The 23,946-nt window shown below is 45.5% G+C and overlaps 1 protein-coding gene across 3 annotated transcripts in view; it reads left to right on the top strand.

Moving 5' to 3' along the window:
- Positions 1-23,946, top strand: part of ARHGEF4 (Rho guanine nucleotide exchange factor 4) — a 216,522-nt gene that overhangs the window by 80,252 nt on the left and 112,324 nt on the right. For 2 of the 3 annotated variants that reach the window (XM_063166465.1, XM_063166464.1), the window contains 3 exons: positions 968-5,794; positions 9,593-9,925; positions 15,126-15,255. In XM_063166465.1, coding sequence (XP_063022535.1) covers positions 1,796-5,794; positions 9,593-9,925; positions 15,126-15,255 — 4,462 coding nt within the window. In that variant the 5' untranslated portion in view covers positions 968-1,795. Of the gene's footprint in view, positions 1-967; positions 5,795-9,592; positions 9,926-15,125; positions 15,256-23,615; positions 23,827-23,946 lie in introns of those variants that run through there. The other variant, XM_063166466.1, reaches the window with a different exon arrangement.

Raw genomic sequence — 23,946 nt, 5'->3', positions numbered from 1 at the left:
TTCAGATTTTAAAATATGCCAATCATTGTTGTGAGGACTGTCCCCAAAACCTGGGTAAAGAGGCATCCAGCAATAGGGTTAAAGGCTGCCATTTATATTTATGGGGCATCTCATTCTAGATGTGAAGGGACTGAAGCTGAAATCAGCCAAGGATCTCAGCTGGGTGCATTTGTAGAACTGATAATAGCTCAGCCTGAAGCTGACAGACAGCAAGTACTATTTTTACCTCAGGAAACTTTGAAGACACTTTGCTGTGACTTCATTTTCTGCTTCAAAGTTGAGAAATGTCCAGACTTCTGTTGAAGAAGACTGACGCTCTCCCAGGGTCAGCTGTCTGTGACAAAAATATTTCCCAATACTGACAGTGTGGTTCTAATTCTTCTGCTCAGAAATAATGATTTGGGTGTACTCTGATAACTGATCCTGGTATAAGCCTTCTGGAAAATGAGATTTGAGACCTTTTTCATCTTTGGTTCAAGTTTTGGTATGGGTAATACCTGACTACTCAAGTGCAGTTATTCTGTATATATTTATGCCTCATTTCTGTAATGCAGACACTAATATTTACTTCCCAGGTTTTTCACATAAACCTCCTCCCCAGGTTTGAAAATGTGTTCATTGGAGTTTCTACATCTACTGGCAAGGGATGATTTCCATTTGATATATTTGAATGTCAAAAGTGTTTTGGTAATGGGCTATGAAAGATATGGCCAAAAGTAAAATTTTGGTCTCTTCATAATTACATGTGAAAATGAAAAAAGGGTTAATTAAGAAGCACTAAGGAAAACAAAAGGCAAGAAATAGAAAGACCTGAAGACCACTAAGAAGTAAGACAGAGTATAACTTGCAAAGACATCAGTATGTATTGAATTAATTGTGTTCTGAAGTCCCTTTTCTAATAATAGTTCATGTCACCCTGGTGCTGTGGGATATCATTGCTAAATCATTCTGTTTTCTTTATTCACAGACCCCACAGCCAGTTGAAAACTACATCAGTGAAGGAGAGTTTGAGGACGATCTCAGTTCTTCTGCCCCGAGCACAACAGAGCTGGAGGTCCGTGGATCCAGCCAAGAAACAGATGAAGATTATTTTGAAACTGTATCACATCAGAGTGGATCTTTGTCAGATGTAAAAACTGAGCCTTATGAGAGTGCATCAGACACAGAATCCCTTTCCAGTGACATAACTGGGAATGCTTGCTCGGATTCAAACTGCCTGCTTACTGAAAACCCCCCCCTGTGCTGTAATCTTCCCAAAGGAAAGGCAGAAACCTCCCAGGAACAGAACAGCTCCAGGCAACCAGAGCTCACCCAGCCTGGACAGCTAGAATTGTCCTCCAAAATAAAAGAAGCACCAAGCAAAACTGAATTTTGCATCCAGTGTGCAGAGTTAGAAGGTGAAGAATTGGGTGATGAAGAGCTAACATTATCCAGTGATGTTTCCACCACAGACAGCCAAGTCTACGAAGAGAACATTTTATCACAGGCAAAGAGAGAGTCTGTAACAGCACTGCAGAGTAAGGCAGAGTTAGAAAGCAGGGAAGTGCAGTCTACCAACCCAGAACTTACAAAAAATGACATTGCAAGACTGAAGAAACACCCTGCAGTATTTAGCATTGCTTGTTTCAAAGCAAACTCAGAAAGCTGTTTGATTTTTCCTGAGGTGCAGCAGTTTTCCTTCCAGTCAGATGCAGCACCAAGCTGCAGTTTGCCTAATCTGCATTTTGAAACAAATGGGCCTAACATTAAAAAGACACTCACTGAGACACCTGACTGTAAGTGTGAATTAGAGTCTATGTCCAGTATAAAATGCAGCAGGAGGAATTCAGCTGACAGTGAGGACACCACAGGTAAAAGGATAAAATATGGAAGTACAGAAACCATGTTGACATCAGATTCACTCTCCTACCAGAGTTGCTTCAACTCAAAATCCTGGCTACCACAAAAAAGGTCAGAGATTACAGAAAGTAAAACATGGCACAGTGTACCTGAAAACATCAGTGCTCAAAGGGAGACAGAATGTGTGGTGAGCTGTATTCACCCAACAGACAAATTTAGATGGTCATGTTCCAGAATACATCTTCAAGAGCTGGATTTTGAATACACTTGGAAAAACTTAGGAAGGGTAACTGTGAGCTCTGAAAAGGCTATAGAAATAGAGGGCAAATTTGGCATGAAAAGGTCTTTTCTTGATACTGATACAGACTCAAAGGTGTGTCAGGTTTCCCAACCAGCAGCCTCTCCCCAGTGCATTGATTCTTGTTTGCACTCTAAATCAGAGACATGTGGCCTTAGCCCAGAGCCAGCTGGTACTTGTGCTGACAGCTTAACATGGAGGGATGCTTGTGAGGATCCAAACCAAGAGGAGACATCCTCTTCCCTGGATCACAATCCAGGGATCATAGATCCCGAGGAACTGACACAAAACAATGAGTGCACAGCTGAAAGAGATCCACAAGTGAGCAGATTCCCATGTGATATTGATACTGAACTGACACAAACCCACGAGTGCACAGCTGAACAAGATCTGGAAGTGAGCAGATTCCCATGTGATATTGATGTTCAACTTAAACAAAACAATGAGTGCACAGCTGAAAGAGATCTAGAAGTGAGCAGATTCCCATGTGATATTGAACTTACACAAAACAATGAGTGCACAGCTGAACAAGATCTAGAAGTGAGCAGATTCCCATGTGATATTGATATTGAACTTACACAAAACAATGAGTGCACAGCTGAAAGAGATCTGGAAGAGAGCAGATTCCCAAGTGATATTGATGTTGAATCAGACACTGGTGACACTGAGAGCCCTGCAGCTTCTCCTGCAGGTGCCCCTGCTGGTGTGGAAAGCACAGGCTGGGATTGCTCTGTAAACTGTGTTTCCAGTAGTGGAACACAGCACACACATTTGAAGGAAGATGGCCTTGAATCTGAGCTGTCAGATACTGAGATTGTGGCAGGAGAAAGATGGGCAAATGATTCTGATTCTTCTGATCTTGGCTTTGATTGGAAAGTCCTGGAAGCTGCAACACAAGCAGATGGCAGCGACAGAGGGGCAGAGCATGGAGAGTCGGTGCAGCAAAATGCAAGTTGCAAAACTGGTGCCTTGAGGAGCCACTCGGAGCTAGGAACACATGAACATCCTACTCATGAGGGAAAGGATGAAGAGAGTGTCTTGGCTGTTGAAAGGACTCTCAAATCAGACTATATAAGGCAGGAAAGGGATGTAATGACTACTCCAGAATTAAAGCCTGCCCTAATTACAGTCTCTGTGGAAGAGAAAGGGTTACAGTCCCAAACACTCAATGATAAGCTTCCTACTGAAGTGGGAGCTGAAACATTGGGAAATGTAGTGAGCAAGGATTTGATGTCTCCTCATACTGTCAGGAAAGCTCATGGTGAGCCAGAGAGAGTTCTGAGTGAATGCTCTAACTGTGAAGAACTAATTCTGGCCACCCACCCCACTCCTGGCAGTGCAGAGGTACTTTCTGGTAGGGATACAACTGAAGTAAAACCAGAAATTTCAGAAGAGAAAAGAGAGAAAACAGAAGTAATTTCATCCTTAGGGCTCACCTGTAGTAATTCTGCAGTAGCAAGTGCAGAATTGGAATTCAGGAATGTTGCTGTAGCACTAGGCAGTGATACACTTCCTGCAGAAATTCAGACAGATCCATGTGAAAAAACACTTGTCAAATCCCCCAGTAGAAGCAGTGTGGAGCTCTCTGAGGATGAGCACTGCAGAGGAAGGCCACTGGTGACTGGAGCAGTGCCGCTGGAAACCAGCAGCAGTGTAAGCAGTGTGTGCCAGGAAGGTGGTGCTGGTGTCAGCCTTGAAGGACCCAGCACTGTAAAATCACAGGGTAGAGGTGATGTGATGGCCTTTGAGGAAGAGCCCTGCAGAACAAAGAGGGGTTTTGAATCCAGGAGAGAACAGTTAGCAAGGTCAGGCTTTGGAAACCTTGGAAGAAGCGATGACCAGATGTCTAAGGAAGAGGAATTCAAAGCACATGGAAGCACAGAGGGAGGTTTGAATATTACCAGGGCAGAGACACTGGAAATGAGCAGCAATGTAAGCAGTTTGTGGCAGGGAGATGGTGCTGGTGTCAGCCTTCATTGGCCCAGCATGGTCTCTGAACAAGCAGTAGGCAGGCGAGGAAAGGAAAGCTGTAAGGGCTCAAAGGAAGAAACAGGTATTTGTGAAGAACCCTCTTCTAGGGAAGGAAAGGAGGCCTCTCCTGCAGAAGACACCTCTAGCCCCAGCAAAGACAGTGCACTCAGTCTGGATGTGTCTGATGTCTTTGATGAGTCTCTGAACAGGGAGACCCACAGCACTTTCATGCTGGGCCTGGACAATGTGAGCACCTGCAGCACTAACAGCGAGGAGCTGGATGAGATCTCATCCCACATCCTGGGGAGTAACAGCAGTCTCCATAAAGCTGTACAAAAGCCAACAAAGAATGAGTATAGTGGCAAATCTTCCAGGTTTTTAGTATTCCCAAAAATGACATCTTTCAGGAAAACTAAGCCTGCCTCATGGGAAAGTCAGGGAAGCAGCAGTATCTTTGGCAGCAAGGTAAAGATGGAAGAACTGGATGTTGGGAAAGATGATGACGACACTGCAAGTTTACTGTCTTTCAAAAGTTGTTCATCTGGTTTAGTCTTCCACAGGAAGGAAAGCTACACCTCTGAGTACTCCGATGATGATGATTTATTTTATGAGAGACCTGCAGGATTTTTCAGACTGAGCCTGAGGAAGGCCTCTGGCTCTGGTCGGATACTGATGGAAGATGCAGATCGACATGTTACTGGTTCATCTGAAAACAATGACAGTGAACCTGTGGAGCATTCAGGGATTAGAAAATCATTCCCTGAAAATGAACACAAAAGAAACAAAACCCCTGAGGGTAAGAAGTTCAAGACAAGGTTGGCCTTGGCACACAAATCCCTCTCAAGCTTATTTGAGTCCAAATGTCCAGAAAAGGAGAACACTGAACAAAGCTCAAAAGCGTCAGTGAAAAATGAAAAGGAGAAAGTCAAAATTCGTCAGAGCACCTGGAAAGCTTTTCTAAAGAGCAAGGAGGCAGATGGACTAAAAAGGCCTGTCCTAATAAGTTTATCATCCACACAGGAAGGTCTCAGTGCAACCAGTGGCCACACGTTTACACAACTAGAGCGACAGTATAGTTCCAATAGACACACTTTTTTAAAAACAGAAACAGATAATGGCTCCTCAACAGACTCCAACTATTTTGACAGCTCTGTGGAGCCTCTTGATGTCTCTTTACCTGCACGTATGTGGAGAAGACGAATACAGTCCCATGACTTGGGTATCAGATACTCACAGAATTCAGATTGTGATGAACAGCAGGAGGTTCTGAGCAACAGTTTAAATACTTCTCTTGAGGAATACTGGATTAAAACTCCATTTAGCCCCCCTGACTTCCAGCTGGAATTTAGTCAGTCAAGTCCATCATGTCCCCAGCTCTCCAATTCTGATGGTAAAGACATGCCCTGTAGGCCCATGAGTCCCAAACCTCAGAGCTCACGATCCACTTCTCAGCACAGGACCTTCGGCTACCCCGGGCGCGTTTGCGCCGCTTCTACGCTCTCCCTTGGGAACAGCTCTGGAGTGGAAAGCAGTCTGGAGGCTCCTGAGAGGCCAAAGACACTGAAACCCAGGGGGAGTCTCTTACACTCGTTGGACGACTTCCAGAGGGATGACAGTGGCATAAGCAGTCAATCCCAGATCAGCTTAAACACAGCTTCTTCCATTAGTGACATGCTCCGAGACGAGGTGAGTTCTTGTCAGGGAATGACCAGGGAGTGGTTGGGTTTGCTCTACTATGGTTTAGGAATTCCAGTGAAAATCTTCAATGGCTCATTGGTTAGATGAGTGCAAAAATATTCCTCTTGGTTTAAGACAGGCAGTACTGCTCATTCTTCCTGTTTCTGTTCAAGACTGTATGAATTGATGTGCTCTCAAAGGGAGGATTTGCTACAAAAACCCAAAGGAATGGAGCAATCACAACACCATCAAACATTGTACAGACATCACCCTGTGTTCATCTCCAGTTTTAAGCTGGGTTTTACCCCTTTTAGGGCAGAATTCAGCCTTGTAACTGGTGTATAGTAAATAAGTTTCTCATTGTGAAAGGCAACAAAGATATCAAGTCCTATGGCTAGTAGTCACTTTTTAAGAAGTAAAATCACAATGAGTAGCTGTCTTTAGAAGTACCATGTGTCTTTTGCAGTCACCATATGTACTTTTTGGTTGCTACTAGAAGTCCTCTTTTGCCTTTTCTACAACAAACAGACAAAACCCCCAAACTGCAGGCTCAGGGTCTCCTTTTCATGTTGTATTTTGTTCTAATCCAGGTACCACATTAAGTCCTTTGCACAGGCTGAATCTCAGGGAACAGATTGGATCTTCATTAGGAATTTTGCGATTGGCTGAGACTTCTAAAAGCAGAGACTTCCTCTGCCAGTAGGCTTTTAATCCCAGAGAGGATTTCCCAAGCTGTAATTGGCTGGGAGCTTAGGAATCTCTTTCAGTGGCTAAGCACAACCCCCAGAGTGACTGAGACTGAGCTGTAACTGAGATCCCAGAACATGCCTTGACCATGCTACTTTTTCACTATTATTGCTGATGAGATTTGACATTAAATGGGAGAATAATTTTTTTTTGAGCAGATTGTCAGAAGTGGTACTTGAGAGAGTGCATGAACTTTTGCATACCCCAAGCAGACAATTTTCAGAGGGTTCATTAATCTGGAGCTTCTTGATCAATTCATAACAGCAGAGACATACCCTGAAAGCAAGAAGAAAATGTGTTCAGCTTGTGTTCAACTCAAATGAGCCTCACGCAGCTTTTGCTGCTGTTGCCTTTTGCCTCCCACATCTCAGCTTACATTAAGCCTTTAAGATACCCTCCAAGATGGTCTTATCCTGCCTTTTCTCCATACCTTTTTACCTTTTAGAAACTCCCTATTTTTTTTTTTTTTGTATAGAAACTAAAAAAGATAGGCAGAACCATCCCTTTATCTAGCCAAGTCTTGAAAACCTCCATTGCTGAAGGTTGCACTGCCTCTCTGGGAAACACATTCCTTGAGATTTTTTTTCCTAATGCCCAACAAAAACTTTCCAAGCTGCAGTTTCTGGCCCCTGTCTTGTGGCTCTATCTGGCACTACTGAGAAGAGCTGGGTTCCATCATCCATGTAAATACAAAATTGTTGGTGACTGCCCTTACACTGCCTTTAGTGCCCTCTAATCAGCTTGAATAAACCCAGCTCCCTCAAACTCTCCTCATATTCCCAAATGAAAGTGTTTTTGTTGATTGGCTTGGGGCTTTTCTCTAAAGCTGTCTGGAACCCAAAGAAGTGTTTGGGTGGCAGTCTGAGAGGTGAGAGCTGTGGTATCAGAATTCCAGGGGAAGAGAATTAGCTTGATTCCCTTCTGTGCTTAGCTTTACTGGAAAATCTTTTGTTTCATGGGCACCAGGTTAGCCTACAAACTTAATGCTGCACACTGCATTCCAAACAAGAGACTGCAGCCTAGGAAAATGCAAGAGACTTGGACTATACACACTGTCAACAGATGAAGCCTCTCCGAGGATGAATAAAATCATTGACCTGTAAATTACAGCTCAAAAGAACATCTAGAAAAGAGTGTAGAGATGAGGGATGTGTAAAGCCTTGAAAAGGCAAGCCTACATGCTATAATGTAAGCATTAGGAGCAAATAAATAATTACTTAAATTGATTGCTAGATTAAATTATTCAAAGAAAACCATAAAAAATTTAAATGGTAACTAAGACATATAAAACAGTTTCATTTTCCTGATTCTTCTGGAGGCTGCAGAATATGATATCTGAAATTGGACAAATGCAGCTGGAGCCTAGAAATTAATGCAAATGTCCCAGATTTCAAAACACAACATCTAATCTATTTAAATAGATAGGGCTTTATTTATTTCCCTTTTCATGACATTGTGAAATGAAGTAGAATTGCACCCTGGATTTTTAAAGCAAAGCTGTATTTTCAGGAATCTCTGAAATTACAACAGACATTGGGCAAAGTATATTTGTAGTGTTAAATCCTCCAAAAAAATTATCATCTATATGCTAAGGATGGCCTTCTTTATGTATGCTGCTTCCTAAAGAGACCATAAAATTCAGTTTATTGGTGAATTTGAAGAAAAGTCCTTTTCTGTTCCACATGAGTAAAGACATTAGTGTTAAACATACCCATAATAGTGAAGCTATACCATAATAGTGAAGCTCTTGAGCTCACCTCCCACTGTGCCCTCCAGGATGGGGATTTGTATTTATTCCCCAGCCCCAGCCAGGTGTTTTTATGTCTGTGTCAGCATTATCTGTGTTAGTGCTGTGCCAGACTGCACTGGATCAGCTCACCCTGGCCACCTCTGGCTCCCACTCAGGTAAGTGACTGCCCTGAGCCTGGTGGAGCACTCACCAGCCCCTCTCTCATTTCCTGCTGCTGGTTAACATTGCCCAGGTTTCACCCAGCATAAAGATTTGATGCTGCAAACAGCAAGACAGGACCATTACCAGTTTGCCCATCTGCCAGGCCCTTCCCTACATGTTTAATTAATCTGTTCATGGCATGATTTTATTTGCATAAATTGTGTTACTCAGCAGGCAAGAGCAAACTGTCCTAGAATGTCCCATGTTTGGAATTCACATGTTCTTCTCCTTGCTCCTGTCCAGTGAGGTAGGATTAGGCACAAAACACCTTTTTCACAGATTCTATTCTTTCTAGACTGTGCCATATCTTATGAGGGGAGAAGAATTGACCTGGAATTGTTGGTTAGTTGAAAATAGAAAGGAAGTGCCTGCAGTGGTTTGAGGGTTGTTTTATTTGGGTTCTTCAAGTGATCTGTGAGAAACTGGACAGATACTATTGTCAGGATTTTTTTTGTCATGAGACTCCTGAGTTCACTCATTCCCCAGTGTTGTTATCTCCTACCTTAAATATAATTGATTCTCACACTGATGCTACCTGGAGTAGTAGCTGGTTGCCTAAGGGCACACTTGATTTCAAGTTTTTTGAGTATAAAAACTGTAATTTTGTGTAACCACTCAAATGGGAGTGAAGGGCAAAGCTGTGCAATTCCTTGCTCTTGGCCCAGCATCAAGCAAATAAAATGGATAGTGTAAAGAGCACATCAGGAAGCACAGAGCTTTATATATCAGACCTGCAGGCATCTGTGAAGCCTTTTCACACTGTATAACTGAAGTACAGTTGGAAAACCAGAAACAGACAAGAGGTCATTTTTCTGTTTTCAGAGACATGTCTGTGTTTGTAAACAATATTACAGAGTGACCTAAATCCTGGTGGAATGTCAGTGTGATATGCCATCTAAAATGAGGGTGAACAGGGCACTGTCCTGGGCACAGGGAGTGTACACTGCACCTCAAAGGACAGCAGAGCTGCTGCTCCAGGGTGGAGTGCTGCTAAGTGTTTTCTTCTGAGTAGTTCTGTGGCTGAACAACAGAACTTTGCCATCTTCTGTTCAAACTGACTTGAAGCAAACAAGATTTCCATCCAACAAACCCTGTGTTTTCACCTGCAGTTTGTAAACCAGGAGTGCAAGCAGCCATGCCAGTCAGCAGCTGGGAAGAGGCCCAACAAGAAATGGGTTCCCCATCGCAAAAGGAGGCCCCCCCGGGTGCCAGCCTGCCCCGTGGCCACCCTGGAGAGCAGAGCCCGCACGCTCTCCTGCCCTGCTCCCGAGGAAAAAGCCAAGGAGATGCCAGAGAGGAGGAGGAAGAGACCCAAACCCCTCTATAAGTGCTTCAGCTTCGATGATGTTTGGATGGAGAGGAGTCAAAAAAGGAAGCTAGAGAAGGAGACACAGCCAGAGGGAGGGGTTCAGTTGCAACATCTCCCACAGGACCCCTCAAAAGTAAGAAGCCACACAACGACCTCCTCATTCTCTGGCATTGCCTTCCTCTCTGCTCAGGCTGTTTCTCTCTGCTGCCATCGTGTTCCTGTCCTTACACTTTGTCTGGTACCACTCCTGTCAGCATTTCTGTGGGCCTGGTACTCTGTGGAGACTGCGGAAACACCAAACTGGCTCTTAGGTGATAACATCTGAAGGTGGTGGGTTCCTTAGCTTCTGAAATCGAACAGATCATGCCCTATGAGATGGTGGGAATAGAATGCAAGAGAATCAGGTTGCTTGGTGAGCTGAGTGATGGGGAGGGCAAGGAGCAAATCAAAGTTTCCTTAAATCAATATAAATTAAACTGATGAAATCTCATTCTGTGCCCTGTGGTGTTGCTATATAACTTTAATAACAGACTTTAAATTAGACTTCCCTTGTATCTGATGCCAACTCTACAATTCCTACTGAAGCAAATTCCTGCTGTGAAACACTCAAGAGAACATTGCCATTGGATTTTTAGCTATTAATATTCTCCTCTCCACTGAGGGAGACTTTTAGTTCAGCATTATGATTGCTTGTGAAAAACTTTGTGGCTGTTGTGACTCACACTGATGGCATCTGTTACTTTTGGATCCAGAGCTAAGGTCTGTTCCCTTCAGGGAGAGTCACAAATCTCTATCCAAGAGCCAAAATTAGCCTTAATACATACAAAAGAACTTCTGGGGAAAAAGACATGAGATCAAGGGATGCTCTATGAAGCCTCTCACGATGATATTGAGAAAGTTTCTGATCAAGCTTGAAATCACGTAGCAGATACTCAAATAAAAGCTTTCCTCAGGGGTTTCTGTTTTGGTCTGCTATCTGTGTTTATTTCCCTTTCTCTCTGTTGTCCTGGTTGCTTGTCTCTTGTTATTATTACATTAAAATTACAATTTTGGAGAGGAGATGAGGCCTCAGTAGTCCTATCACCACTTCAGAATGTGTTTGAGCTTATGTGCACAGATAGTTCTGTGAATGAGAACTGTGAGGGGAAACACTGGCTTGCCCACCATTGCTTGTCCACAGAAAACCTGTCCACCTGGGAGAGCTCCCATCAAAGTGACAGACACCTGGGCCAGCAATCCCAGAAACAGGAGTTCTGAAAAACTGCCCCCTGTTCTCCCCTTCTCAAGGAAAGAGACACAAAATCTGGGCTATTTTATATGTGTTGGGCTCTTCAACGCAGTGTGGCCAGTTGCTGCCTGGATGAGTGCTGGATATGATTCTCTGATGTGTTTCCCACTCTCAGTTCAGTGAGGATGCTTCCCTGGCTCAGCTCCATGATAGAGACAATGAGTATTGCTCTTGAGGTTTGTGTATGTTAAGATAAAAAAAAATTAAAAATCAATGACTTGGGTTACCTCTCTATCTTGGCTGAAGTTCTGAGTGCTTAGTGCTGTGCAGGGATGAGGCAGCCTAGTGAAAGTGAATGCCTGGCTTACACAGGGTCAGGGATTAACAGACATCAGTGAAATGTACTAAAAATATTTCTCCCAATTCCTGGACAAGCATGGGTAGTGATGGAAATCCAGTGCTGCAGGGCATGTGGGCCAGCACTGAGCCCATTAAGGCTGCTCAGAGGAGTGACCAGTTCCCTCAATAGCTTCCCCTGGAGCCATCAGATCACACAGCTTGAATGCTGTCTGCTCTGCTGATTGACTGCACATTTGGAGGCTGCCAGAAAACAGCTTCTCCTTTAAGCATTTCCACCCTTATTTTCTGGTGCAAACTCACCTCTAAATTGCAATCAGCTGCTCAATGATTTGCAGCTGCCCCCATGCCCACGAGGCCTCTCTGAACATCACCTGCCCAGGGGCTCTTGGGCCTCAGTCAGATTTCTGGTTCATTCTTCTCTGGGAAGAAGGTTTTAGGTAGGTTTGGGGTTTACTGTTTCTGTCCATTTGTGTTTTGTAGGTTATTGACACTTTAATCTTTGTAGGCAGGCCAAGAAAGCAAATGCTGGTTTAATGAGAGGACTGTGGGGATTCAAAGTCTCTTTCTTTATTCCCATATAACTGAATTTCTTGGCCTGTGCTTTTTATTTATAACAGTAATCACACAGTTTATTTTTCATAGCATTTTATTCTGTCTTTGCAATGCTCTAGTCCTGTAATAGTGCTGGTTTATTCATAGTCCCAAGTGTCTTGGGAGTGCTGTCACAAGCTGCACTGTCAGAGGGCAGTTTTAGAAGGATGCTGAATCCCTTTTAATAAGAAGGAGCAAATTATCCCAAAATAAGCTCTGTAAGATGTTCATTGTCTGTTGTGGTTCTGTGATTGCAACAAGGGGACTGTATGGGCCTTTGGAGAGCTGAAACTACAAGTCTGATGTTTTCTGACATGGCTGCCTTGGGATGTGTGGCTTCTGTTGTGACAAGTCACATTGTGTTAAGTCAAGATCAGGTCAGCCCACAAGGTGATGTAATGCTGCAATATTGGGGAAACAACTCAATGGGGCAGAGCAGAGAGGAATTCTTGCTTATTCAAGTGCTGATTTCTGATACCACTCTATCATTCAGATGAATGTACAGAGAGGAGCATTATGGAAATATAAGGATACTCTGAGGGCTGGCAGTTGGGACAGGGAAAATGGACAAACATTCAAGAAACGACCTAGAAGCTAAAAAAAAAAACCACCCCCAAACCCAAAAACACTTAAAATGCCAGTTCTAAACAATTCTATATATTATGGATATTTTTTTGCTTAGGCCCAGTAAACTGCTCTGCTTCCTTAAATGGGTACAGCTTGTGTAAATTCCCAGTCAAACTCAAAGCTTGACCCAGCTGTCCCTTATAATGAGATGCAGCCAGTAACAAGCTGAGCAGCTTCTGATCTTTAAAGTCTTAATACAGCACTCCGCATGCTGCCCACCCCAAGGGGAAGAGGACAAACATAGCTGTGTTCTTTTGCTGTCCATAGGCTGTGCCCTTCAGATGATGGTGGGGTTCAGGCTGTAGCCTGGGCTCCTCTTGCTTGTTTTTAATGCAGGAGAAGTTCCCTCACTGGAGCAGAGGCAATGCCCCAGCCCACTGCCATAGGGAATGCTGTAATGGCAATGGGCTCTGCTTTGGGAAGTATTCTTGCTCTGAACTGCCAGTCTATTGCCATCCAGTGCTTTCCTGTTTTGACAAAAATTTAAACCCTAGTTCTTAATCTTGATGCCTCTTGAGTGCACAGCAATAGAAGCACAGACATGGCTTCTACGTGCATTTGTTTGAGCACAGTTAGTGCACTGCCAAATTAGAGAGATTCCTAAAAGGCCCATCAGGGGGCTATACCCAGAGGGGGTATCGTGCAGAAAAAGCTCTTTTATTTTGAAAGAGAATTGAGAAGCAGTGAAAAATAGATCTTTAGATCATTGCTCTGAATTTGACTTCTGCAAATCTGATTTTACCCCATCCAAAATAAGGGAAAAGGAAGTTTTGTTGTGTAGTACCATGGTCTGAGCACCGTGGATAACTCAGATAGATTTTAACACAGAAATGAATATACTTTGAGGAGGAAATTTAATGAAAAAAGTCTCCCCCTGATGTGCACCTGGCAAGGCATGGATATACAACAGAGCCTCTGCCAGGGACTGAAATGCTGTGCACAAGAGCATAGAAATAACCTTGGAACCTCTGGCAGAAAATACAGGAGAGAGGACCTTTACTACGGTCTGCTCCCTCATTTCTCATCCTCTCCCTTGTAGGTTGTGCAGTGCCTGCCCCATGTAGCTAACACTGCTGAAAATGCTTCTTCTTATGAGTTAGGGCTGCACAGGCCTGCCTGCCGTGCCATAGGAATCAAATGATGCCTGTACCAAAATTTGCTCTGAGGTCCCAGGAATTAATAATAATAAAACCTGCAGTTGTAACAGCCCTAGGCCAGGGTTCTGCTTTCTAGTCTTAAACAGAACAATAATGCTTTCAACCACCTTTCATGTAAATAACTTAACTTTACCCTTGACGTTTTCAGAGCTGTGGCCCAGTAAGCTTGATTTTCACTGTCACCAGAAGAGTGTGTGCTCCCACTGGATCTTTGTTGTGACTTTTCTAGAGAAACAGGCACTGCTGAGTTTAATTTGAACAGGGTTCATGCTATCCCTCAAGAGATGGTGATTTGTGTTCTCTTTGTTTTAGGAAAGTTAAGCCCAGGAATAGAAAACCAAAGCAGGCATGGAGCAGCAGCACTCTCAGCTGTGTGAGCACTGTGTGCTGGTTAGTTTGGGAAGGAGGGTTTGGCTAATGGCCATCATCAGGAGAGGTTTCAGCATCAAGGCTGGTCAAGACTTTCTGCTGATAGACATGCTGTGGGCTGGTGGGGAGAGGGAAAGACCCCAGATAGAATACTGGACCTCAGTATTTCAAGTTCCTGGCTCATAGAAGGATGGATATGTTGTAACTCAATGTCAGGGGCAAAAGCAAGGGGCAATAGTGATAGAATTTAAAAACAGTCTGTGCTCATGGGACCAGTGCTTACTGACCAGCTGATCTCCCAGCCACTGGTGTTTTCTGCATGTGGCAGCCACGGGAGAGAAAAGGAAAAAGGGATAAAAGCATACCTGCAGCATGCCTTAATTGCTACATTCTGTGTTAGAGGCCATGAGCTATGTGTATGCACTTCTATGTTTTCCCCTTTAAACCAGCAAAAGTTAGTAATTCAATGAGATCTGGCAGTGGTATAGAGTTTTCAAAGTTTTATTAAATTCTATAAGTTTTAAAAAATCAATCAGACAAGTAGAAGAGAGTGTGAGAATTCTTACTAGTACCTCTAGCTGAAGAGAAAAATGTTGTTATCCACACTCTGTACGGCTGGTACCGATAAATCTCTGAAGGGAAAAGCTTTATTTTCATGTTAAATACTAGAAGAGGACCTATTAGTCACAAAGCTTCAGGAACAGTTCTGCAGCTGGGGGGATGACTCCTTGTAGTAATGTGAAACCCTCCGCCACAGAAACACTTTACAGGGAGGAGTGAATAAAGGTGTGTGTGGCTGTATGTGAAGTATGAATCTGTTCTTATCACCTTGCAGTTTTCCTTGCCTTCTCACTGTTTTCTAACATTTCCAGCCGCGATCATCCATGTGTGTCCACTAACACGCTGCTTACTTACACGGGCAGCTATCAGACATGGGAAGAGGTGCTCTGGGGTGAACGCTGGGCATTTAACTGAATGTTTGTTGCCCTGTCCTGTTGCAGGCTGGGATAAGTCCATCCATCACATCTCCTGTTGCCTTTGACATCCTGCCCCTGAAGCTGCATTCCTTTTCCAAGAGCACCCCGACAGGCCTGGACTGCGTGGGCTGCAAGCGGCGCGTCTCCGCTCCCGGTGCGTACCCTGGGCTGGGCTGGGTGGGGGCAGCAGAGATGAAGCTCTGCTTTACTGAGTGTGATAAGCCTTCCAACCTGTCCATGATGATGAACATCCATGTCTGAGCAGAAATCTGCTTTAGAGTGGAATCTTTCAAATGCTTTCTCTGCTTTAGAGTGGAATCTTTCATGTGCTTTTCATATTTGGGTTTGTTTTCCCCCTGAGTGGATGAGCAGGGTGCTGTTTAGAGGCATGGCCAGCTTTTTAGTGAAGGAGAGATCACTCCTTGCAATGATGGTGTGCTGTAAGAACCCGTGCCTGCTGGGCTGTTCGGGTGCTGTCCAGCAGCTCTGGACTCCAGCCCACACGATCTCACATGGACAAAGGCAAAAGATGAGAAGCGCTCTTCTCCACATGGGGACTAAGTCCAAAATTTATTTCCTTGATAGGAGACACCAGATCATACAGGTGACCCCCAGATGGAAAAGAGGGTGTTGCCTTCTCCCAGGGGGATTTTGAGCTGAGGGGAAGGGGGATGGAGGAAGGGGGCAACAGCCAATGGGGTCCAAGTGAGGAGGGTGAGGGTAGGGGTAACCCAAGCAGAGAGACCCAACACTGATGGGGGAAAAGGGGGAAGACCCTGTGGTGGTAGGATACAAATCATGTGAACAGTGCAAATTACCAAACACCCAGTGCAAATAACTAAATAACTATTCAGTGCAATACAGCAGTGTGCCTGATGGAGAAACACTGTGTTGTCTCGTGAGAACTGTCCCACCTATGATGATGTCACCTCTGTCACGCTCTTGAATTAGATTTCTGCTGATGAAATAGACTCTGCCTTGTGTTTGCTGGAGAGCACTACAGTGGGTATGGTGAGATTCCTCTCAGGTTGCTAATTAGGCACTAAAGCAACTAAATGAGCCTCTAGAGACAGAAGTTTCCTGTACTTTAAATCCCCCTAAAGAACAAGTATGCTGTGTTTTCATGAGGAATGCACATGAAGTATCATGTCTGCTTCATTTCCGATGACTGACACTTTCTCAGAATTAAAATGTAACTTGCACAGATTATTAAACTGTGAGATGTATCTTTGCCAGGTTTTTAAATTCTCCATCTGACAGTGCCTGCCCAAACACTGCTGATATCTCTATCACAGCACTTTGGGCTGGAATAAGGAAAACAGAATGCAGAGGAGTTGTTTGGTGTTTAGGAGCCTAGCCAGGAAAAGCCAGCCACAGTTGGGTGCCAAACTGCCATTCCTGCCTCAGAAGGTCTCTGTACCATCGATTAAACCCTGCTGGAGTTACCTAATTAAGGGACAATAACATTCTACTAATTACATCAGAGCTGAATGGTCATAGTATTTTGTCAAGCAAAACTGGTTTGTTTTCTGATGCTTTGTGTAGCTCTTGCACAGAGTCATGAGGCTTGATCTGGAAATAAGAAAACTATTTATTATTGTGGTGTTTAGAGCCTTGCCTTTGCTCTCTCAGCTCTGAGGGCTTTGATCACTTGCTGTCACAGGCATCTGGTGCTACCCCAATGCTTAGGACCAGCTCCCTGGCTGAATTAAAAAAACTGTAGCTTTACTCCTTGGAAATCCCACATGGAAAGCCATCATTGTCAAGTTGTCTGTGTATCTCTGACATCAGCTGAAATCCCTGAGCACTGCTGTCATAGAAGTACATTCGTAGTCACAGCTGAGACAAATTTCATGGTAGTTCCCAACTGGGACATGAGGGAGTTAAAAAATATGTATGAATTTCTGAGGGTGAATAGGGGAAATAAATGTATGCAGACTGACCAGCTGGCAGTGCTGTAGGTGTTTATATGCTGTCTAGAAATGGGGCCTGCAACCTGAATCATCTGGGATTCACACAATATTCCTGAGATAGGTACAAGTGAGTTTCATACCACGACCTAAGAATTTCTGAGTAAATGTAGCAAAACAAATGAAATTGAGCAGAATCATTTTTCCACCACCAAAACCATGCTCCTGGGAAAGGAAACTGATGGAGAGAGGAAGCAGAGGTTCTTCTCCCACAGCCATCTCTGTTAGCTGCTGCATGTGGGCTTCATTTGAAGCATTCTGGAGCAGATGAATGTGGGCACGTGTCCTGCCTGTGGTGGGATGTGGATGAGAAGAAAACTGCAAGTTACTGAAGTAATGCTCTGAGGCTGATGGATCAGTTTTAAGATCGGCCATGTCCTTGAGGCAGCAGTAGTGCAGCAGAATGCCTTCTTTGGTTCTTGTACAGATTTGTTGTAATACCTGTTGTTTTTGACAGAGCTGTAGGGCATGTAAAATAAATATAAAATAGTCAATTCATTTAATCTAATTTTAAGATTTCTAACTCCAAAGCTGTAGCTGCTTGTATTAATGATCCCAGTCTATGCTGTAGTCATAAAACACGGGATATAAAAGTACTATGCAATATCCAGTGCTACTCGATACTTCCCTATTGAAAATACTGAAAAATTTCCCACTCCCAAAGTCTGCACCTCGTCACCTTGTGCAGGGAATTCTGCAGAGACTGGGAGGGATGGAGGATGGAGACCTCTCTAGTTCTGAAGGGTGAAATGATGGCTGGGGTGGTCGCAGCCCAAAAGATGCCATGCACAGCTCTCAGACTCTGTCATGCACCTACCCGGGGACAGGGACAAGAGCTGGGGACAGCCTGGCTACCCTGGCTGGGCTGGGTGCATTTTGCTGGAACAGCATGACAGCAGAGAAATTTCATTTAAACGCTGGATGCCCTGTGCCCGTCCCGGCTCTGTGCGCAGTCGGAGCCCCCGCTGTCGCTGCCGTGTGCCCCGCTGACAGGAACGGGCACGGTGAGAGCCGGGCCCGCAGCGGGGACAGGCCCTGCCCGCCGCTGCCTCAGCCCGGGCGGGCCCTGCGGAGCCGGGCGGCACCGGCAGGTGGCTCTGACCGCTGTGGAATCACAGAATGACCAGGTTGGGAGAGACCTTCAAGACCATCGAGTCCAACCCAGCCCCAACAGCTCAACTAAACCCAGGCACCCAGTGCCACATCCAGGCTGTGTTAAACACACCCAGGGATGGGGACTGCGCCACCTCCCTGGGCAGCCATTCCACAACTTTATCACTCTTTCCATGGAAAACTTTTTCCTGATATCCAACCTGTATTTCCCTTGGCACAGCTTGAGGCTGTGTGCTCTGGTTGTGTCAGTGCTGCTGCAGACAGAGCCCAGCCCCAGGTAACTGTAACCACCCTTGACTGTAACTACCCTTCAGGGAGCTGCAGAGAGTGATGAGGGCAGCCCTGAGTCTCCTTTTCTGCAGGCTGAGCACCCCCAGCTCCCTCAGGGGTTCCTCATAAGGCTGCTGTTCTCAGCCCCTAAATGTGGCGGGCCGGGCCGTGCCGGGCTGGGCTGTGCCGGGCTGGGCTGTCCCCAGGGGAGCTGGGCCGTCCCCAGGTGAGCTGGGCCGGGCTGTGCTGGCTGGATTGTGGCCGGGCCGGGCTGTACCCAGGTGTGCCGGGCTGGGCTGTGCCGGGCCGGGCTGTCCCCAGGTGAGCTGGGCTGGGCTGTCCCCGGGCCGGGCTGTACCCCGGTGTGCCGGGCTGGGCTGTGCCGGGCCAGGCCGGGCTGTCCCCAGGCCAGGCCCAGCACGGAGCCCCCGTTGGGATGGTGTGGCACACACGGGCACCCCAGGGCCGCGAGCTTCACCGTCCTGCTCAAACATCAGAACACCTGAATGGTTGGGAACAGCTTTCTTGGCTGCACACACTCTTCAGCAGGGAGTGTTGGTGAATATTGAGTGTCTTTCCCCTTTAGTTCACAGAATATTCTGGTTTGGAAGGGACCCAAAAGCATCATCGAGTCCAACTCCTGGCAGTCCCCAGGAGTCGCACGCGTGTCTGAGGGCTTTGTGAAAATGCTTCTTGGACTCTGGCTGGCTTGGTGCTGCGACCGCTGCCCTGGTGTCAAACCACCATCTAAAAAGTGAAAAATCCTTTTCCTAATATCCAAACTAAACCTCCCCAACACAACTTGAGGCCATTCCCTTGAGTCCTGTCACCGACTACCAGAGAGGAGAGATCATTGTCTGTCCCTCTGCTTCCCTGTGTGAGAAAGTCTGACTGCCATGAGGTCCCCCCTCAATCTCCTCCTTTTCTGGTTGTCTGGTACTCCTATGTCGTCATTTGTACCATTCCGTCTGTTCCTTACTGCCAGGTTAGGAAGCAAGCCACTTCCTAAAGTAGGTATGGGAGAACTTTTCTGCTTTTTAGCAGCCTCTGAAGACCTTTTGACACAGGTATTGCACCAGGGGAGGGATGGGAAGAAGGGCCTCATGTACTGGAGTGAGCAGTAGCAGGATAACGAGGCTCTGGGTTAAAGCAGTGGACCAGCATGTTTGTCTTTTAGGCTATGAGACCTATTTTCTCCTTCCCCATCTCTCCTGAGTCTGATGTTTGTTTATTTATAGACTGAAGACTGCCTAAAATTGGGGATGTTGCTGGGAAGCTGTTTGGACAGTGGCTGCAGCTGTGAGAATGCAACTGCAACAAGGCTGAAGCCAGAGAGGGGCAGTTGTGTGTGTGAGAGCTACCAGCCCATGGGACTAGAGCAGAGGGAACATTCAGGGCAGATGCTGCCATTTCTGAGCTTTTCCTTAGGGACTTTCCAGCAGAAGGCAATCACAAGGTGACACAGTGACAGACACAGGTAATTGCCTGAGAACTGGGGTTTCTTGACATCCCTGCTCTCACTCTATCCATGCCTCTCAGGCACACACTTCTCTATTCCTGTGCCAGCTTGTCACCCTGTCCCAGATGTTTCCCTCAGTCTGCCTCTCAGATACTCTGAAACTTTTGGACTGGGACGGGGACACAGGACCATAAACCTCCAGGGTTTGTCATATCCTCACAGAGGGAGGAACCTACAACCTGTGCATTACAAGATAGGTTTGTAGCTGTGCTAGAACAAACTTATACCTGTATTATTTTAAATCATTATCTAAATGCAGATCAAATCTTTTTGGCAACTTTCCACGTGTCTTGTCAGATTGGAACAGCCTCAGATCTTTGAATTTTCCATCAGATAGCTACAAGAGATGCCCTGGAGTTAGACCACAGAGCTGTGGCTGGCTGTGCCAAGCAGAGAGGCATGAATTCCCTGTGACTGATGTGTGCTGATGAGGAACATACTGGTGGCCTTGGAAATCCTGCAACAAGAATAGGCAGGCCAAGTTCTCAAGGGCTGAATCTTTTGTGGACAGTCTGGAAAACAGTGACCACTTAGTGATACTGAGTTATCCTCCAGCCTCCCTGGTGTAGTGGAAAGTATTTCTCAGAGGCAAAGGGACTGTTTGTTTACTCAACATCATGTGGACATCTTTCATCTTTTTTTCCCAGCTATAGATGTGCTGTTAAACTCACACTTGGCAACAGTTAATGTGAAGATGTTTGACAGCCACTGGAGAAATCTGTTCAAGAGGGAAAATATTAGCTCAATAACAGGACTTCATTATGTCTTATAAATATTTAGCAGTCCTGTAGTTCAGCAAAATAGCAAGCTGAGTTATTTATTCCATTTTTGTCATTTTAGCTCTTGAAGAAAGTGGTATGCAAGTTCCCAGAAGTGCATCATGGTAGCTGTAGCATGAAATGTGTGTTCCATCCCCATTAACTAGAGGAGTATAATTGAATTTAAGTGGCTAAAAAATAATCACATTGCCTACTGTATACTTTTGACTTTGTCTCTTAAACACAGAAAGATTAGACCCACTATGTCAGTCTTGGTTCTGTTTAACCACAGCCACAAACATTTGCCCTCTGTGAGGTCTTTGATAATGTGCTCACTCAAAGGGTTTCATCCAGTCTTAAAAGCAGAGCCTGGAAGTGGCTGAGTTCCTGAAATTTGTCTCAGCAAGTTGAGTGGGATTGTCTGTATTAGCTACTGAGGTGAAAGATTTAGCATACCAATAAAAACCTTCTGTGGGGAAAAGAGAGAAGAAGAAGGTCCTAGGAAATCCTGAATGATTCTGGTAATCACTGTTCAAAGCTACAAGATTACAGGAGAACCCAGCAGAGGCTAAAAAATCCAGCAGATATTTAGGATCAGGTTGTCCAAGGCTAGCTTGGCAATATTTACCAGGCTGTGCAGTGAGATTCTTAATCTTTACTTGGAATCAGTTACTGCGACATCAACCTTAGATAACTTCTTCTCTAATGCCACAGGAGAAAATCTCCATGTAGATTTTACAACAACAACAACAAAATCTGTAGTTGGTGGAACCCCTCTATTATGGGTTGCAGTCTTGAACTCTGACAAAACTTTTGCTTTCCACAATTTGGCTGTGTAGAATTTTTCTTCTTTCCATTCTATCAGAAAATTCCTCACCAGTGCATACATACAACAGCCACACATACATAAGGATAATTAGGACTGAATTGTAACTTTCTTCTTCTCAATGCCTTGTTCTCCAAATCCACAGAACAGCTGCATTTGTCTTTGTTGTCAGTGTTTACTTCACCTTCCTCTGATTATTGTGATCAAGAGGAGTTTCTCTCCAGATGTACTTGAATGCAGACAGTTCTGGAAGAACCAGATCAATGCAGAAGAGTTCCACTGCACTCAAATCAAGAACACATTTCCATTTCTCTGTTAGGAAGTATTTGATAATTTGGTTCATTCAGAAGATAATTGAAGGAATTATTTTGTTACAGATCACCAGAAATGTAATTTTCTTTTTTTTTACTGCTATAGAGACCATTCTTTTGAAGAATAGCTGAAATATTGAAGTTGGTTCAGCATTATTGGATGCTTTGTGATATTCTCCAGTGATGGAGTGTGACATTTTTTTCCTTTTAGGAAATACTCAGTAAACCAGAAGTCTTACTGCACTGAAATAACTCTGCTACTGCATGGATAGTGAGGCAACTCAAAGGGGTCTCTATTGCAACAAGCTGTGATGGCCTTATTTACTTTGCAAAGAGCCACCTTACATACAAATTGTAAAATAAGCATTTTCAGTTCTTGTGTGAAATTGGGCTCCTGGGTTTGGATTTGGGTGTCTGGAGCCACGTTCACTCTCCATGTGACCCGAGCAGTGTGGGGTTTTCCTTTGGGGCTGTCCCTCTCCCACATGTGCTGGGGGAGCTGATCTCCTTTGCTTTGGTCCAGCCCCACTTGCAGTCTCACCTGGCTAAACTTTCACCTGGCCTGGGTAATCCCACACTGAACCAAGCTACTTCTGATCTCACACTCTTTTCTGCTGCACAGGGTGCAAACCATGTGGCTACTCTTAAATTATTTTGGTAGTTTGGCAAATCTGCTGTCTGCAAGGTCTTTGAGCAGAGTGGCAGCCTAGGAATGTCCTTTATTACAAAATGTCTCTGGTGTCTCAAAGCTGTTGTTAGAGTGTACAGGTATTTCTGCATTCCCAGGAAACTGGGATTCTTTCAAGATCCTTCCTACAGGGATACAGGGAATCTCCTGTTAGGTAATGAGAATATAAAACTTTCCGGTAAATGGTAGTCGGGGATGCTGTTTCAGTTGGGACTGAGGTCTCTTGCAAAGATTACACATGGAACTAGGGATCATACCAGGTCTGCAGTCTGGGAGTGGATGCTAAATGATTTTTCAAAACTCCCAGCTGCAATCTTCCGAAATCTCAATCTGTGTTTTTCTGGCTTTAATTTCATTTTGAATTCTTTTTCCGAGTACTTACAAAAATAGTTTTTTAATAGCAGCAGCCACAGCCAGTTCTAAACACGATTAGTTTATATGTTAAATCCTTTCTGAGTGCTCAGGGGAAACAGATAACACAAGGTCTCTCTCACTCGGGCATTTTTAAAACGCATGAAATTCTACTATTTCCACGTATTTATTTTTAATCTGACAGTCCTGCTAAATTAGGAGGAGAGATCTCTGTCTCACCCCTTGCTTCCTTAATGCCTTGAAATCGGCTTTAATAAAAATCAGCCGCTGGAAGCTGCGGCCGAGCGCAGCGGAGCCGCCTCGGAGGGAGCCTCCTTAGCGGACCCCTATGATGTCAGGATGCACCGAGGCGAGCGGAGCGGAGCCTCGGCACCCAGCGCAGAGCTCCGCCGGCGCTGCCAGGGATCCAGCGCAGAGCTCCCGCTGCCCTGTGAGGGCTCCGCCGGAGCCTCGGCACCCAGCGCAGAGCTCCGCCGGCACTGCCCGCTCCCGCTGCCCTCTGAGGGCTCCGCAGAGCGGTTCCCGCTGCCTCTGCCCTGTGAGGGCTCCGCAGAGCGCTGCCCGCTCCCCGCAGAGCGCTGCCCGCTCCCGCTGCCCTGTGAGGGCTCCGCCGAGCGCTGCCCGCTCTCCCTGCCCTGCCCGCTCCCCGTGCCCTGCCCGCTCCCCGCCGCAGCCCCCTGGAGCCCCCGGCTCCCCCTGGCATTCGCCCGCATGAGGACCCAGCAGTGCCCCAGCGAGTCCAGCGGGGCTCACAGTGCCGAGAACTGCAGCAGCAGCGGCAGCTCCGGGCTCTCGCCGGGCTCGGATTCAGACAGCAGCGGGGTGGTGTGTGGTGGTGGTGGCATGAGAGGCGTCCTGTCCAGGTACTGGAGCTTGGAGAGTCTGCACTCTGCCACAGGTAAGGGGCTCTTCTCTTCTCTTCCTTTTCCTTTTTTCCTTTCTTTCTTTCTTTTTTTTTTTTTTTTTTTTTTTTTTTTAACTGCTCTATGATATTGCACTGACCTTGAGGAACCGAACC

Source organism: Melospiza melodia, chromosome 12, assembly GCF_035770615.1.
Source record: "Melospiza melodia melodia isolate bMelMel2 chromosome 12, bMelMel2.pri, whole genome shotgun sequence".
Classification (NCBI taxonomy): domain Eukaryota; kingdom Metazoa; phylum Chordata; class Aves; order Passeriformes; family Passerellidae; genus Melospiza; species Melospiza melodia.
Note: the sequence above shows the minus strand (reverse complement) of the source record. Positions and strands in the feature narration are given on the sequence as shown.